General features: G+C 29.6%; 1 protein-coding gene across 1 annotated transcript; it reads right to left on the bottom strand.

Moving 5' to 3' along the window:
* Nucleotides 1–11,923: 11,923 nt before the first annotated feature.
* On the bottom strand, nt 11,924–13,083 carry LOC127254790 (ethylene-responsive transcription factor ERF109-like). The gene has a single exon (XM_051280073.1). It carries the CDS (start codon nt 13,020–13,022, stop codon nt 12,222–12,224), a length of 801 nt encoding a protein of 266 aa, XP_051136030.1. The 5' UTR covers nt 13,023–13,083; the 3' UTR covers nt 11,924–12,221.
* Nucleotides 13,084–16,224: the final 3,141 nt, after the last annotated feature.

The following is a 16,224-nucleotide window of genomic DNA, read 5'->3' as shown; positions in this document are numbered from 1 at the left end:
TCTCACTTGATTTTAATCCCAAGAATCTCGCTTGCCTCCCCCACATCCTTCATTGCAAACTTGGATGACAATTTTCTTTTTTTTTTTTTTTTTTTATTTTCATCAACATAACTTTGATCAATTCCAAATACTTAATGAATTTAATATAAAATAAAATCATTTGACACAATTTCATCAAACTTTTGATATCATTGTTTGGGAGCCTATTTCAAACCATATAAAGACTTAATGAATTTAATACCTTATTTTCATTTTTCGGCTCGATAAATCCCTACGGCTACTTCGTGTAAACTTCTTCATATAAGTCTCCATTAAGAAATATCGTCTTTACATCCATTTGATGAACTAAAAGTTTTTCTATGACAACCAATGCAATTAACAACCTGATTGTAGCAATTATTGCAACCGGTGCATACGTATCAAAATAATCGATACCTTCTTTTTGTCTAAAAACTTGAACCACTAATCGAGCCTTAAATTTATCGATGGTGCCATCATATTTTAGTGTACTTTCAAAGAACTATCTATATAAAAAACGTTTACAATCCAGAGGAAAATCTGAAAACACCCAAGTATCGTTCTCCATGATAGAATCTATTTCATTTTCTATTGTCTTATTCCAAAAGACTGCATCCCTAGACTTCATAGCTTCGCTAAATGTTTTAGGATCTTCCTCAACATTATAACATAAATAATACAATGTATCGATTTTATTCCCTGCACTTTTAACTAAATAGAGCTGAAAATCAAGATCAAAAGACTTTGACTTCCTAGCCCTTTTATTTCTACAAGGTTCAATAATTTGTTCCCTCGTATCTTTGTCAAGATTGTTTCCCGAATTCAGCATATTATTTTCATCTAATGCAATATCCATTGGTTGAAGAATATCATCCTCATGCTCACCATACTTAATAGATTTTACATTACTTGATGATCCACGAATTGAGGTAAATCAATGTTCATCGAATATCACATTTCGAGACTCTATAACAGTGTGAACTGATATAAAGTCATTAGGTTCCATAGCATAGAACTTATATGGTTTAGAATGTTCAACATACCATATAAATATGCATTGATTCCCTTTTATTTATACTTTTTTATTTTAGATTTCGGAACTTTCACAATTGTCCTGCAGCCTCATACATGCAAATACGACAAATATGAACATTTTTTGAACCAGAGTTCAGAGGAGGTGAGTTTTTCAGTTCATTGGAAACCCAATTCAGGATATAACAAGTTCTCAACATAGTTTTTCCCAAAAACTCTTCACTTAATCCAGCGTAAGACATCATTGAGTTCACCATTTTCTTCAACGTACAAATTTTTTTCTTTCAGCAACACTGTTTTGTTGCGGCATATAAGGAGCTTTTGTCTCACGAATGATTTTTACCGACTGAAAGTAGAGTGGATAATAGAATTCTCCACCTTTATCCCCGTACGCAAAAATTTTAACCTTAACTTCAAGTTAAAGCTCAACTTTGGCTTTAAAAATTTTAAACTTGTCCAATGCCTCATTTTTTGAATGTAGCAGGTAAACATAACAAAATCTGGTGGCATCGTCAATAAATGTCATGACATACTTCTTATTTCCTAATGAGGGCGTATTTAGAAAATCACACAAGTCGCTATGAATGAGTTCAAGAACTTCCGATTTTCTAGTTACATATTTAAAATGTTTCATCGTTATTTTAGTTAACATGCAGGTTTTGCATTTATAATTATTCATGTCAAATGAAAGGACTAATTTTGATGTTGACATATTTCGCATTCGTTTGTAATGTGTATGACCTAAACATGCATGCGACAAAGAAGTGTCAATGTTTGATTTGGATACCACACAAATAAATTTGATAGGAACTAGAATATTTATTTAATTCAGCTTAAATATTCCATTATAATAATAACTAAGTCCTATAAATGATCCATGTTTCGATATGACATACTCGTCCGATTCGACTACCTGTTTGTTTCCAAACTTATTTAATACAGAACCTGACATAAGGTTCTTACGTAGACTAGGAACATATAATATATTACATAATGTGATACTCCTACTATAACTAAATTTCAGTGTCATTTCATTTTTACATGTCCTACAACTAGATCATAATGATAGTTCCTCCCTCATATATAACACCGATCTATCATCAACTGGTTGAAATTCTTTGAATCAATACCTATCTTTACATACTTGTGTAGTGATACCGAAATCTATCCACCACGCGTAAGCATCATCATGCACATAATGTGCATAAAAATTAAATAAATTTGTACCTTGGTTTTATGATTAGTATTTCGACTCTTTTCCCATTCCGCTAGTGCTATGCTTCTTTTTTCTTTCCCAACGCAAAAATTGCACTTGAAGTGACCTGATTTTCCACAAATCAAACAACTCTATTTAGGCTTTTTTGTTGAAGCCTTTGTTGATAGCATCATACTTGCGTTTCTCCTCGTCATTTAACTTTAAGATTTTTTTTTGTCTTTTCCACTACCACATTAATTGTGGATCTAGAAAAGTCATTTCCTTCTCATCTTCTTGCTAATGCAGCGACTCCTAGATGCACAAATGACTCCTAAATTTTACCACCGTCAACTTCTCCTTTTATGTTTACACGAATGTTTAAACTCTTTCTATGCATAAGGGAGTTTATCAATGACACTTGATACAACAATGATTTCATCCATTTTTAAATCGTGTTGCGTGAATTGGCTCTATTACTGGACGCATATCGATCATTTTATAATTATTATAGTTGCTTACCAAAAATTTCTTGTTGGATACATCTTATGACATATACTTGGTTTCGAGCACCTCCCAAAGTTCCTTTGAGGACTGGATATTTTGGTAAATATCGAAGAGACAAACAACCATATCATTGAGGATTTGACCACGAAAAATGTAGTTGTCATTCTCGTATTTCAATCTTGCCGAGATACGTTCCTGACGGTTCATCATCAGGATTCTCAAACAGCTCTGGACATAGCGTGCTCATCACATAGACAAGCTTGAGGGAGGTCAGGAGAAAATGCATCTTCTTTTGCCAGCATGAAGGTAACTCCTTCGAATATGCACAACTTTCCGAATTTGGTCCCTATGACGTTGATCGTTTCTCCAACCATTTTGCACATAAATTAAAGTTTACAATTGTTATTTAAATTATATGAACAACAGGGTAGACAATGACTTGATAAACTTCAAATCGCGACAACACTGTCCGTATATTTTATTTTGACTCTTTCATGCCTTAGGTATTAGAAAATAAGTACGAAGATAAGAAGAAATTGCACTCAGTTGTTACAAATGTTAATAATTAGTATTAATGTATAGAAGAAAAGACAATGATTCACTCTTATACATGTGAAAAAAGAAACTATAAATGGCCAAGCGTTGCGTATATACATAATTTGGGAGTTTTCAAAAGTTTAACTAACTCTCTAATTTATCCAAATTCAAGTATTAATAATTTTGAATTTGACAAAATTAATTAAATTAAAATTTTGGATTTAATTTGTATAAAATCCAACAGCTTATTCACGCACATCTTTTCCTGGTTCTTGATATCATAAAAGTTTGTCCAAGAGCCTACTCCACGTGATCTATCCCGGACTCATCTGAACCTCGAAATCCTTGGCCTAAAACTAATTCTTGACTATACCAAAATAACGAACATTAATCCGGCCTTGTACAAATTGAGGTTTGAGCCGAAAAATCATAATCGATAGAATAGTAGTGGTTTGAACCACCCGATTATCCTTCATATCATTCTTATTTGAGTCGCATTCTTTCATAAACCGATGTGGTTGTTAATGTTTAGAATTAACCGATAAAATTATTTATGTGATTATCCTTCATATTGTTCTTATTTGAGTCGCATTCTTTCATAAACTGATGCGGTTGTTAACGTTTAAAATTAAACGATACAATTATTGATGTTTAAAATGGAACGCGTCTTCTCAACTGACTGTGACACCCCGTTTGCAAGCTACGCGAAATCGAGCATGTCGGAATTGTAAACTGGCCCCACAGGTCAACACGAGTGTCCTTCTAGCACGTTTTTGCCCCCACTCACGCGCACTATGGGAGATTTCTCTCGGTGGATCACCCATCCTCAAATTACTCTAGAGTAAACACGATTAACTATAGAGTTCTTTCAGTAAGACTCCCGAAAATAAATGTGCACGTTGTTGATATAAATAATCTATTCAATCCATTTAACCTATAATCAACTTCAAATGGCCTAACATCGGCTCATCCACATACGGGAGTTGGCCAAACAACAGTCCAACTCCGAGGGTATAACAATACAATATAAAAAGGTAGTTGCTAACAACACTCATATCTATTGAATGTGTGTTCTTTTATCAAACTTCTCAAGATTTCTATTATTAACTAAATTTCTTTTCCAAAAAATATCAAATCAAATAACTATTTTTATTTTTTTAAATTATATTAAAAATTCATTTTATATTCAAAATATTATAAAACCTATTATATCATATCAAACAACTATTTCAATTTAAAATTTTTACTATTCAAATTTCAACTCAAAATTCAAACCTCCAAACAATTACACCATGAATTAATTAAGTGTATTCAGATTATCCATTTGTGTAACCTTAAACATAGGATCATAATACAATTTTCGGAAAATATGTCTGAACACCGTCTGAAACATGTTTCTAAGTTTTGTTCTCGCACAACTTTTGGGTGTGTTTCTTTTGACAAAGTTTGAAGAAGTTGAGTTTGAGTTTAGTTGAGTTTGAGTTTAGATTGAATTTGAATTTTGAAGTGAGTTTGATTTTTTGTGTTTCTTTAGGTATATAGGTTTGATTTGAGTTTGAAGAGTTTGATATATATTGATTTGATAGGTAATAATTGTGTTGGTTGAAAATGTGTAATGAATTTTTATTTTATTTTTTGGGCAAATTTTAAAAAGTATTTATTGATTAAAATTTTGAAATTTATTTAAAAAAAAAAAGAAGAATAAGAAGAAGAAGAAGAAGCGATTTTTAATATATTTTTTTTTGTTCCATTTCCTCAAATTTTATTATTTGGACTTTGTATTTTTCAAAAAATATATATTTTTTTATCACAAAATATCATATAAAATATCATTTTAATATCAAACTAAAACTAATTTTTTCCAAACTCAATAAAAAACAACACACAAATACATAAATTAAACAAAAAAAAAAATGAATGAAAGAAGTACACACCCTCACAAATTATATAAGTCTTTTACGAGAAAAAGGATAAATTTATTAGTATATATATAATATCTATAACAGTTTACAAAATACAATATTAAAATCTCTCAAGATTTAAGTAAAAAGTTCGAACTCTACTGGAACAAAATGATAACAGAATTCTATAAATTAAAAAAAATATATATTAATAATTTGTATACGATGAAAAATATTATATATAAATAAAGACATAAATGAATAAACTTCTATTTTAATATAAAATTATAAAATTTAAGAATCATTAGTTATGAAAGATTTTTTTATAAAGGTTTATATTAATTGTGTGCAAGAACCTTTTTTCTTTTTTTTTCTTTTCTTTATTATTAAATTTTAATTAAAACATTATTATTACAATACATTATCCTAAAACGATCAAATTTGATGAATTTAAAAATAACAAAAGGATCTTTAATCGATACATTAATAAAAACAAAAAAAATATTTTAAATATGATTATAATGGTACCCCACTTATGTTTTTTTGCCAAATTATGGAAATAGTCAATTAATAGTGACGAGTAGCAAAATTATTACAAAATTTCAACGATATATTCAAATATATATTATAATAATTTTGTTTCTTTATTATAAAGATAGTTAATTATTTATTTGGGACATTTTTAATGTGTTATAATACTGTAAAACGTGCTCCGCTATTTTATTTAATCTTAAAAAAAAAAACAAACAAACATTTTCTAGTGAGTAGAAAGATTGAAAGCTACTCAGAGGGAGAGAGAGAACAAAGCACTAGCCAATTGGTTTTTTAAATTTAATTTTAATAATTAATGCAGGGCTAAACTGTTTTTTAGTCCCATAAATGGACCCTTTATCATTTTAGTCTTGTAAGTGGAGCATGTCGCAAACTAGTCCCATAAGTGAAAAATTTTCGCTGTTTTAGTCCTCCGGCGCCGGAGATGCCCGCGTGGCTCGCCGGAGGTAACGTGTTCGCCAGGTGTCGCTGACCTGGCGGACACGTGGATTTATTTTTTATTTTTTTTTTTCATTTTAAATTTTTTTTTTTAAAACGCTATTTTTAATTTATTTTAAATTTGATTTGTATTTTTTTTATTTCATCCAATTAAAAAAATTAAAAATTAAAAAAATAAAATAAATCCACGTGTCCGCCATGTGTCGCTGACTTGGCAGGACACCTGGCGGACACGTCACCTCCGGCGAGCCACGCGGGCGTCTCCGGCGTCGAAGGACTAAAACAGCGAAAATTTTTCACTTATGAGACTAGTTTGCGACAAACTCCACTTATAGAACTAAAATGATAAAAGAGTACGGGACAAAAACAAAGTTTACCCTTAATGCAATTAAGTTGCAATTATTTAAATTGACGTATATAAAAAGCTTGAATAAAATACTTTTAAGATATTTATTTAAACTATTATATTAAGAATATATTTTCATTTAAATTGTGGTATCAAATTTATTTTTATAATTATTAATATTCTATTTTAAATTCAAATTTGATTATTTTTAAATTTAAAACCACATTTTGAACTTGAACTAATTTGGGTTAATTTGTCATTTTGTTTTAGCCATTTACTTTTTACAATTTATAGGATTTGTTTGGATTTGGTTTCAATTGAGATGAAAATTTTGATTATTTTTTTTTATTGAGATGAAAATTTTAAAAAATTTAAATTGAAATGTTTATTTATTTTTTAAATACTCTATATATTAAAATAAATATCTGAATATATATATTTTTTCACAAACAACAACAACATCAATATATTTTTCAATTAACACTTTAAATAAAAAATTCCTTTAAAATTTTCCTCAAATTTTTTTTCCTAAAATAATTTTATCAATATATCTTCATACTCGTATTTTATTATATCACATAAATATAATTTATTCACAAATACCATCACAAAAAATTGAGCAGTATCAACATAATCAACATTAACCTCAGACTACAATCAAAAGAAGTTGGAAAGAGAATCAGTCCAATTGTGACAAAATAATTTACAATACAAACAACAATAAATAAAGCAAAAACAAGAGGTAAGTAATAGTATAGTCGAGAAATCATACCTCCTACATCGATTCACTTCTAATTATTGTTGTTCTTCATTTTCGAATATTGTTGCTTGAGATCGAAATCAACCTGTTAATAAAAAAAAAAAAAAAAGAAAAATATTATAATATCAATTAAAAATGTTCTTGTGCAATTTCTACTATGACATTGTAATAATAAAACCCCAAGTCGTGCTATGATTTTCGAGGCAACAAATCGATATTTTGTATGTCTTTGATTTTTACTTTGTTTATGGAATGAAGTAAAAAGTAAGAAAGCAAACGTGATATGATATTCTTTGTTTAAAAAAAAAAAAAATATCTAGAGGGAAAAAAAAGAAAAAATAAAATAAAATCAAACTACCTAACCTTGGCTTGATTGAAAGTAATGTGAAGATGAATTCATGATTAGACCGGATACTAGTGTGATAAAGCCTCCTCCCACAACTCTCAATAGATAACAACCGCTTTCATTTGCTCTTGAATAAATTATTTGAGAAGTAAGAGATAAGGTACTGGAATTTAAAATAATGACGAGTACAATTCATATTGACGAGAAGTGACTTTACATTACTCGAAGTACAAAAAATATTCTATTTAGCACGAAAGTGATGTTCATGTGTACAGTTAGTCAGGTAATCTTTACTGTATGGTATTATTATATATATATATTTTGTTTCATGGGAATATAAGCATCTTTCCATTTATACATACACTTCCAGAGAAAGATCTAGGAAAAAAATAGGTCCGTTGACATTTTAGAGAGTAAAGTGATCGATTCTATTACTAAAAATATAGTTAAAGTTTGTCTAATCAATCAGGTTATAAAGCTAATCCGCCAAACAATATTTCTATCTTTAAATCTTACATTTACATTCTAAAACTTTACATTCGATATTTACTTATAATGCTTTAATAAATATTAAAGTGATTCTAGCAATAATAGAAAAGTGACTGTCTTGTTTACATAAAAAAAAAATTATATTAAAAAAGACAATATGAAACTAAACATTCACAACGATGATGTTGATTTTAGGGAAGCAACTAGTGATGATGGTTTCAGTATTCAATTGATTACATGACCTCAAAATTCACCGAATTTTAATGTTATTGATTTGGGATGGTTTCGTGCATTTCAAAGTATTCAAGTAGTGTCGGATTCTACACCGTGGATTAATTGATTACTATTCTACGCTTGTAATTTGAAGGATTAACAGTTCAAAAATATTAAAATATAATATTTTAAATAAAAATAAACAAAAATATTATTCCCTCCGTCCTACTTAATTTGTCAAATAATTCTATTTTTGTCTGCCACATAATTTGTCCTTTTTTTTGAAAATGTAATTATACACTTTAATCACACTTTAAAATTCATAATTTATAATTTTTTATTTTAATTAAACTATTTAGTCATCTTAATTTTAATTCATAATTATTTTTATTAAGTCATAATTATTTTTACTAATACACTTCTTAATTACTTACTAATTACACAATACTTAAAACTTCGTGCCTAAGCTAAATAGAACAATTTAATTAGAACGAAAGAGGTATATTACAAAGTATATACTATACAAGACCATCTTCATCAAATACCACACCAATTTTTGGCGTTACTACCGTGCAACCCTAATTTTGGTGTTGCACGGTAGCAATGCCAAAAATTGGCTTTCCTTTTATATATATATAAAAATAATGTAAATTATAAAAATAAAAAGTTATTTAAGATAATATCCTCTCGGTCCCAAGATAATTGACCTATTTCATTAGTATCACAATATTTAAGGAAATAATATTTAATTAATTAATAATATTGAATTATGGTATTATTTTATTATTTAATTAATAATATTGATAGTTTAAAAATAAATATAATATATATTGTTAAAAAAAATTAGAATATATATTTTACATCGCAGTAAAAATATATGCAATATGAATATCATTTTATGGAGAATAAAATTTTCTACAATAGTAAATAAAAAATACTTTTATTTATTTATAATTAACATAAACCAATTTTATAAAAGATATGAAATTTTAAATGTAGATAAAAATATATATATTTTTAAGAGATAGAAATAAATGAGTTTTGAGCAGATGTAACACATGATTTATGATGTTATATAGTATGTAGTTAATTAAGTTGATTTATATTTATTAAATATATTTTAATTCAATACGTTTTACCAAAAATAGAAATGTGTTAATTATTATGAAACAGACGAAAATGGAGAATGTGTTAATTGTTATGTAACAGGTATATCAAATATTCCCTCCGTCCCATTTAAAGGTTACCATCTTCCATTTCTGTTCGTCCCAAAACAAGGTTATTATTTCCTAATTTAGTAATTGTACAATCTACTTAACATAATAAATATCATTTCAACTTACAATATATTACACAAATGTCATTACTTTTATATTACACCGTACTAATATAGATATTTTTATTTTTTTTACTATAATCCAATATAATACTAATATTTAAAAATTTATATGCAAAAAGTAAATGCTACCTTTCCAATAGGACGAAGAGAATATAATATTTAAGGAATATTAGTGAAAATTTTAATTATAATTATAATTGAAATAAAAATATTGTACTCTCTCCGTCCCAGATACCGTGTCTGCTACATTGTAGATGTAATTAGTAGATAATTAAGAATGTATTAGTGAAAATAATTATCCTATAATATAAATAATTATAAATTAAGATTAAGATAACTAATTAGTTTAATTAAAATTAAAAAAAATAATAAAAAATTTAAAATGAGATTAAAGTGTATAATTATTTTCCAAAAAAAAGAAAGTGACATGGTACGTGGGACGAATAGAAACGACAACGTGGACATAATATTTGGGACGGAGAAAGTAATATATATATATATAACAATTGTATTTATAGAGTTAAAATTGCATAACTAAAATCTGACATTACCAAGAGTGTCACATTTGTTAATTGAAGATATAATATTTAGTGTAAATAACTTAGGAGACATACCTTATTATTTTATTTTTAATTTCTAAAACAATAATAGAACACTACCCCACTGGCCATTGTTAAAAGGCACACATTCGTATTTAAAATAATTAACCACTTTAATAAATAATGTATATAATTATAGCAATAATCATCATAATAAGCACGTGCTGAATATGCATCAATTCCCAATTGTCTCTAAGTGGAGGAATTAGAGCACGTGCTACCCAATCAGCTACTCTTTAGTGGATGCGACACTCCTTGAATTCGGTCACATGTCAATTATCCTACTGGAATCTTTCCAGCAAAGCTCAATCCACCGTCGATTTTAAGTGGGTCCAATACATCGACGGCTAATATAAGCTGGACCCCAGCGCCTGGGACCTTCAGGCGAATTTTTAAGGAATGCCGACGTTAGTACACTTTCAAGTGTTTGTCGTGTGCTCTTATTATCATATGGATTTGGTGCAGTGGACCCACCTATCAATTCCTAATAATATTCATTTTTTAAATATGTATTTTTGAATTGATATATATTTTTATTTATTGATTGATTGATTGATTATCTTTTGTATAATTTGAATTTTTTAAACCAATAAAAAATAAGTTGAAGTAAAGATCGAACTTGTTGGTTAAAACCATAGATATCTAAATTGAAGAAAATATGAAATATAATATATATATATATAATTTTTTTACCCAAAATAGAAAATTAGAAAAATTGAATTAATTTGTGAGTCCTATTTATTTTGAAAAGGTCCTATTTCTAAAAAATTATATACATATATATATATATATTTGATTTTGAGGCTGCAAGCACAAAATATGGAGTATTTATTTTTTTAGTAAGTGTGATTTATTTACATATTAAAAATACATTTAAATTTATACTTATTTATTTCAATATTATTATATGATCATGTTATATTTAAATATAAGGACAAAAAAAAATTTACAAAAAAAATACACAAAGATGCAACTACATTGGGTCTTGTAAAAAAGTTGAAAAATTATAAATATATGTGTTTAGTTGAGTTTTTGAATTTTCAGTTTGACTTTTAAAGTGTAAAAAGAATTAAATTTGAATAAATTTATAATACGATGTAAATAAGTATTGATTTAATATTTTAAATATAATATAAAAATAAATATTTAATTTGATATTTTTTTTAAAAAAATTAATAAATAATAATATCACGAGTAAAATCTTCAAACCAAACACACAACTACTCAGGCTACTTTATTTTTTATTTTTACTATGCAGTATTATTTCCCCTATCGGAACATACTCGTTTTTATACAAAAAAAAAAAATTAGAAGATATATGTAAGTCTACATTTTTTTCGGTTGAGTCTAAGAAAAAATTGGTTTAAGTTTGATATTAAAATAATATTTGATGAGATATTTAGTGAAATAAAAATATATACTCCCTTCGTCCCGCAAGAAGAACACCGTTTACTTTTTGCACGTACATTTTTTAATATTAGTACTATATTAGTTTGTAGTAAGAAAAACGAAAATGCCTCTATTAGTATAGTGTGTTATAAAAGTGATGACATTTATGTAATATATTTTAAGTTGTAAAGGTATTTATTATGTTAGTTAGCAGTACAATTACTAAATTATAAAATAGTATCCTTGTTTTTGGGACGGATAAAAATAGAAAATAACATCCTTTTTATGGGACGAAAGAAATATTAAAAATACAGAATCCAACTGGTAAAATTTTGGAAAAATTTGGCAAAAGAAATACGTGCTAAACAAACAGACCCTTGGGAAGTACAAGCTCAGACAATACTGAATAAAACAGAGCACGAGACTTGGTTAGAATTAAAAGCTTTCCAACCATCCTCTTCCTCTGTTCTACAAAAATACTCCTATTATATAATAATAATAATAATAATAATATTTAATTACAAAAAAAAAAAAAAAAAAAAACGACAAACACAGAGAAAGTATTATATGCTCTGAGCGTTCCCGCCATTAGCAGAATCCGAGGAATCTCCATTGTTGAAATCCATAGACATCATCCACTCATCGATTTCGTCTTCTCCGATAGTCAAATCCCATAATTCGGTCGGATTAGTAAAAGTCAAACTGCTCCGATTCGACGGTCCGATTTCCCCGATTTGCGGCGGCGCCGGATTCTGATTCCGCGGAATTGAATTGGCGGCGGAAGAGGCGGTGACGCCGGCGGAGGTGGCAGAGGTGTAATCTGAAAAGGGGAAATTGAGCTTTGCGCGGGGGCCGCGGAATTCGATTGCCGCCCGATCGTAGGCGCGTGCGGCGTCGACGGCGGTCTCGAAGGTTCCGAGCCACACACGCGCCGCCTTACGGGGGTCGCGAATCTCCGCCGCCCATTTCCCCCACGGCCGCTGCCGGACGCCTCTGTAATTCTTCTTCTTCCTCTTTGGCTTCCCGCCGTCCGCCGCCGCCGGAGAAGAATTGGATTTAATTTTGTTGTTCCTATTCTGCTGCTGTTTCTTCTTCTGGTCGCCGTCGAAGAAATTGCAGCCCAAACAGCCCCTAATTTTGCAGTACCGGCAAGTCTCCATATCTCCGGCGACCGGTAAAAATCCGGCGGTGCCGCCGCCAAATAGAAAATTATACTCATCGGTGGCGGCGCCGGAGACGACGTTTTTCAAGGCGGAGACCATGATCGAGAGTTCCTCCTCGGCGGAGAGGCGCGGCGGCGCCGCCTCGGTGGCGGTGGCGGTTGTATTGTCGCCGGGATTGAGTCTTTTGTTTGACCACTGCATGTCTGACTTTGAGTTTCGAAAGGTTTTGTCTGAAAATGAATTGGGTCTAAAATTTGCAAATAAATATTTATATATATATAAGATCAGAGTGCCAGCTGGCAGTCTGGGACGCAAAATTTACACGGAGTAGTTTTACGGTTGCTGTTAAAAAGCGGGGGTTTGTGGCACGTGCGGAATCTTGACGATGACGTGGCAATTCTGGATCGCATAAATTAGATGTGAGCTGGCATAGTGAGTAGTTTTCACACGGGACGGTGCCTGATTTTCCGAAGGTTCTGGGAGTCCTGCTCCTGTTGTTCAGTCGACAAGGGAATGCATCCATCCAGGATCTTTGATCCGGGATCTTTCGTCTGTTAATACAATTGTATTATGCAGAAAACATCCCACCGCATTCATCTTAAAATTTTCATTAATTAAATCTATGTTTATCATATTCTTTTATTGTAATAAAAAATAATATGTTCCTTTTTAAATAAAAAAATTTATATTTATATTTTTATTATATGAAATTATATAATATACTTTTAAAATGTGTGTTATATATTATATTATTATGTGATATCATTTTTATAAGAATTATGTTATTGATTTGAACCAATCTGTAATAATAATAATAATAATAATAATAATAATAATAATAATAATAATAATAATAATAATAATAATTGCGTGACATCAATAATTTGTAATTATATGGTGATCTTCTCAAGTAAAAACAAAATTGGCTTTCCCTGTTCATAATAAAAAATAGTAATAGTAAAATCCAAGTTTAGTTTGACCAATGAAATAGTCAAAGCAGTCTATCTAGATAATTAAATAAATATATATATATATATTATATACATTCCACCAAATTGAATTTTCATATAACTAATTAATAGCATATGTAGGCACGAATAAATTGCGTACCTTGTTTATTACCATGCACGTGTGTTTTGGGGTGTTAGGTTTTGATTTCACCTGTAAATAGTAAAATTTTAATATAAAAATAAATATTAAAATAATATTTTGAATTTAAAATTATTTTTTAAATAATATAAATAAAAAATAAATATTTAATTTTATATTTTTGAAAGAAAATTTAATAAATTATAAATTCCTAAAAAATAAATTGAATGGTAAAAAACACTTGTAATTTGTTGCTATGTTTTTGCACTACCCATCTGCCCGATCTAAACAACCCTGACCCGGTTGATTCCTAACCGATAAAATCAGATCTGTATTGAATATTTGACCAAAATCGTTCCAACCCATTCCTCTCCCTTTCTCTTCATCGATTCCGAAGTCGAGTGAGTTATTCTCCACTTTGGCTTTAATTCAAACTTGGTTATTCCTACTCCACCGCTTCCGCAACAGGTAGGTTTTAGCTTCCCCTAAACTAGAGTAGTCGGCGAACGGCGGCGCGTGAGAGTCACACGCGCCCGACGTGTTTTTCCGGCCGGACGCCTCGCCGGCGAAGACGATGGTGGTGGCGGTGACGGTCGGAAGTGATCGGAGATATGCTATCTGGAATTCGTGGGTTGTTTCGATTTAGTCGGGAAAAAGCATGGCTCTGATACCATGTTAGGATTTATGGAATAAACTTTATTTTCGTTAAAACACAATTAGGGTACAATATTATATTTATATAAGAGATATATTAGGTAGAATATATATATCAATATATATAAAATATATATACTATATATATATCAACGTTTATCCAATTCTTCACCTATATATATATATATAGGGTAAACTGTTTTTTTAGTCGTAACTGGACCCCTTATCATTTTAGTCCCGTAAATGGAGCATGTCGTAAACTAGTCACATAAGTGAAAAATTTTCGTTGTTTTAGTCCTCCGGCGCCGGAGACGCCCGCGTGGCTCGCCGGAGGTGACATGTCCGCCAGGTGATTTTTTATTTATTTTTTAAACTTATTTTTAATTTATTTTTAATTTTATTTGTATTTTTTAATTTTTTTTATTTGATCCAATTAAAAAAAATTTAAAAATGAAAAAAAATTTAAAAAAATGAAAAAAAAAAATCCACGTGTCCGCACCTGACGGACACGTCACCAGCGAAAAATTTTCACTTATGGGACTAGTTTACGACAGGCTCTATTTACGGAACTAAAATAATAAGGGGGTCTAGTTATGAGACTAAAAAAATAGTTTACCAATATATATATATATACACACACACACGGTTGTTTTGGTGTATTCTTTGGGGAAGAAATAGAGAGAAATTGAGATTGAGAGATGGGTCATTATGTAATATCTTGGTGATTGATTCTGTTTTGGGTTTCTTGTTACAATCCTTGTTCGGTTCAGTCCCTTTGTCCAGTTCTGTCCCGACGATCGACTTTGTGTATCAACAATCGACCTTGTGTGGAGCCATTGGGGTGGTGAAGAGAGTAGCTATGATCCGAGCCTACTGATTGATTCTCTATTTTTCTTCTTTATTTCTTTACTTCCTTACTTTTTTACTAATATATATATATTGTTATATGCTAATAGCTTTTCTGTGTGAGAACTTCCGGTGTTTATAGATTAGCCGAAGTTCAATTCGATCGAGAAACACAATAATGGGTTGAGATTGGACATGAGTACAACTAAGTAAAATCAAAATTGGTAACGAAAGACTATCTCTAAATGTTTGTGATTTATATGATAAATCTGTGTGATAATTCTTGATTTAAATCGTGGTGATTAAAACTTGATTTTCTTGTCCTATCTTATTTGATGTATGTAACACTACTATCATATAATTGACTGCTCCAAAAGCGAGTAAATAGCTGATCACTGATAGTTAGTAAATTCTTATTTATTACGTACCAAGCTGCTCCCAAATTGAGTAAGTAGTTGACCACTAATAGTCATTCTATGTGACCGTGTGAAATTTCTTTCAATATACCGTCTGTGTCATCTTTTAATATTGCAAACATTTGATGGAAAAATTGAATTTTTAGATTTGGCAATAAGAAAAAAATAAAAGGACTTTTAGTAAATCAAAAAGTTTCAAAAACAATTGATGGTGATTATAATCCGTTGCTAACTGATGAAAAAAAGATTGAAAAAGATGAATGTGCTTATTCTCTGATTATCTTAAATTTATTTGATTATATGATTAGAAAAATAGGGAAACTTGATTTACAAGAGAGTTGTGGAAAAGATTAGAAGAGTTGTATATGGAAAAATATTTGTCAAACAAATTGTTTTTA

Source organism: Andrographis paniculata, unplaced genomic scaffold (genome assembly GCF_009805555.1).
Source record: "Andrographis paniculata isolate CXL003 unplaced genomic scaffold, ASM980555v1 Contig12END, whole genome shotgun sequence".
NCBI lineage: Eukaryota > Viridiplantae > Streptophyta > Magnoliopsida > Lamiales > Acanthaceae > Andrographis > Andrographis paniculata.
The sequence above is the reverse complement of the archived record's forward strand: the minus strand, read 5'-3'. Positions and strand labels throughout refer to the sequence as shown.

Bases quoted from the DNA above. Each gene is read 5' to 3' on its own strand.
- LOC127254790 (XM_051280073.1), bottom strand. From the start codon at position 13,022: ATGCAGTGGTCAAACAAAAGACTCAATCCCGGCGACAATACAACCGCC.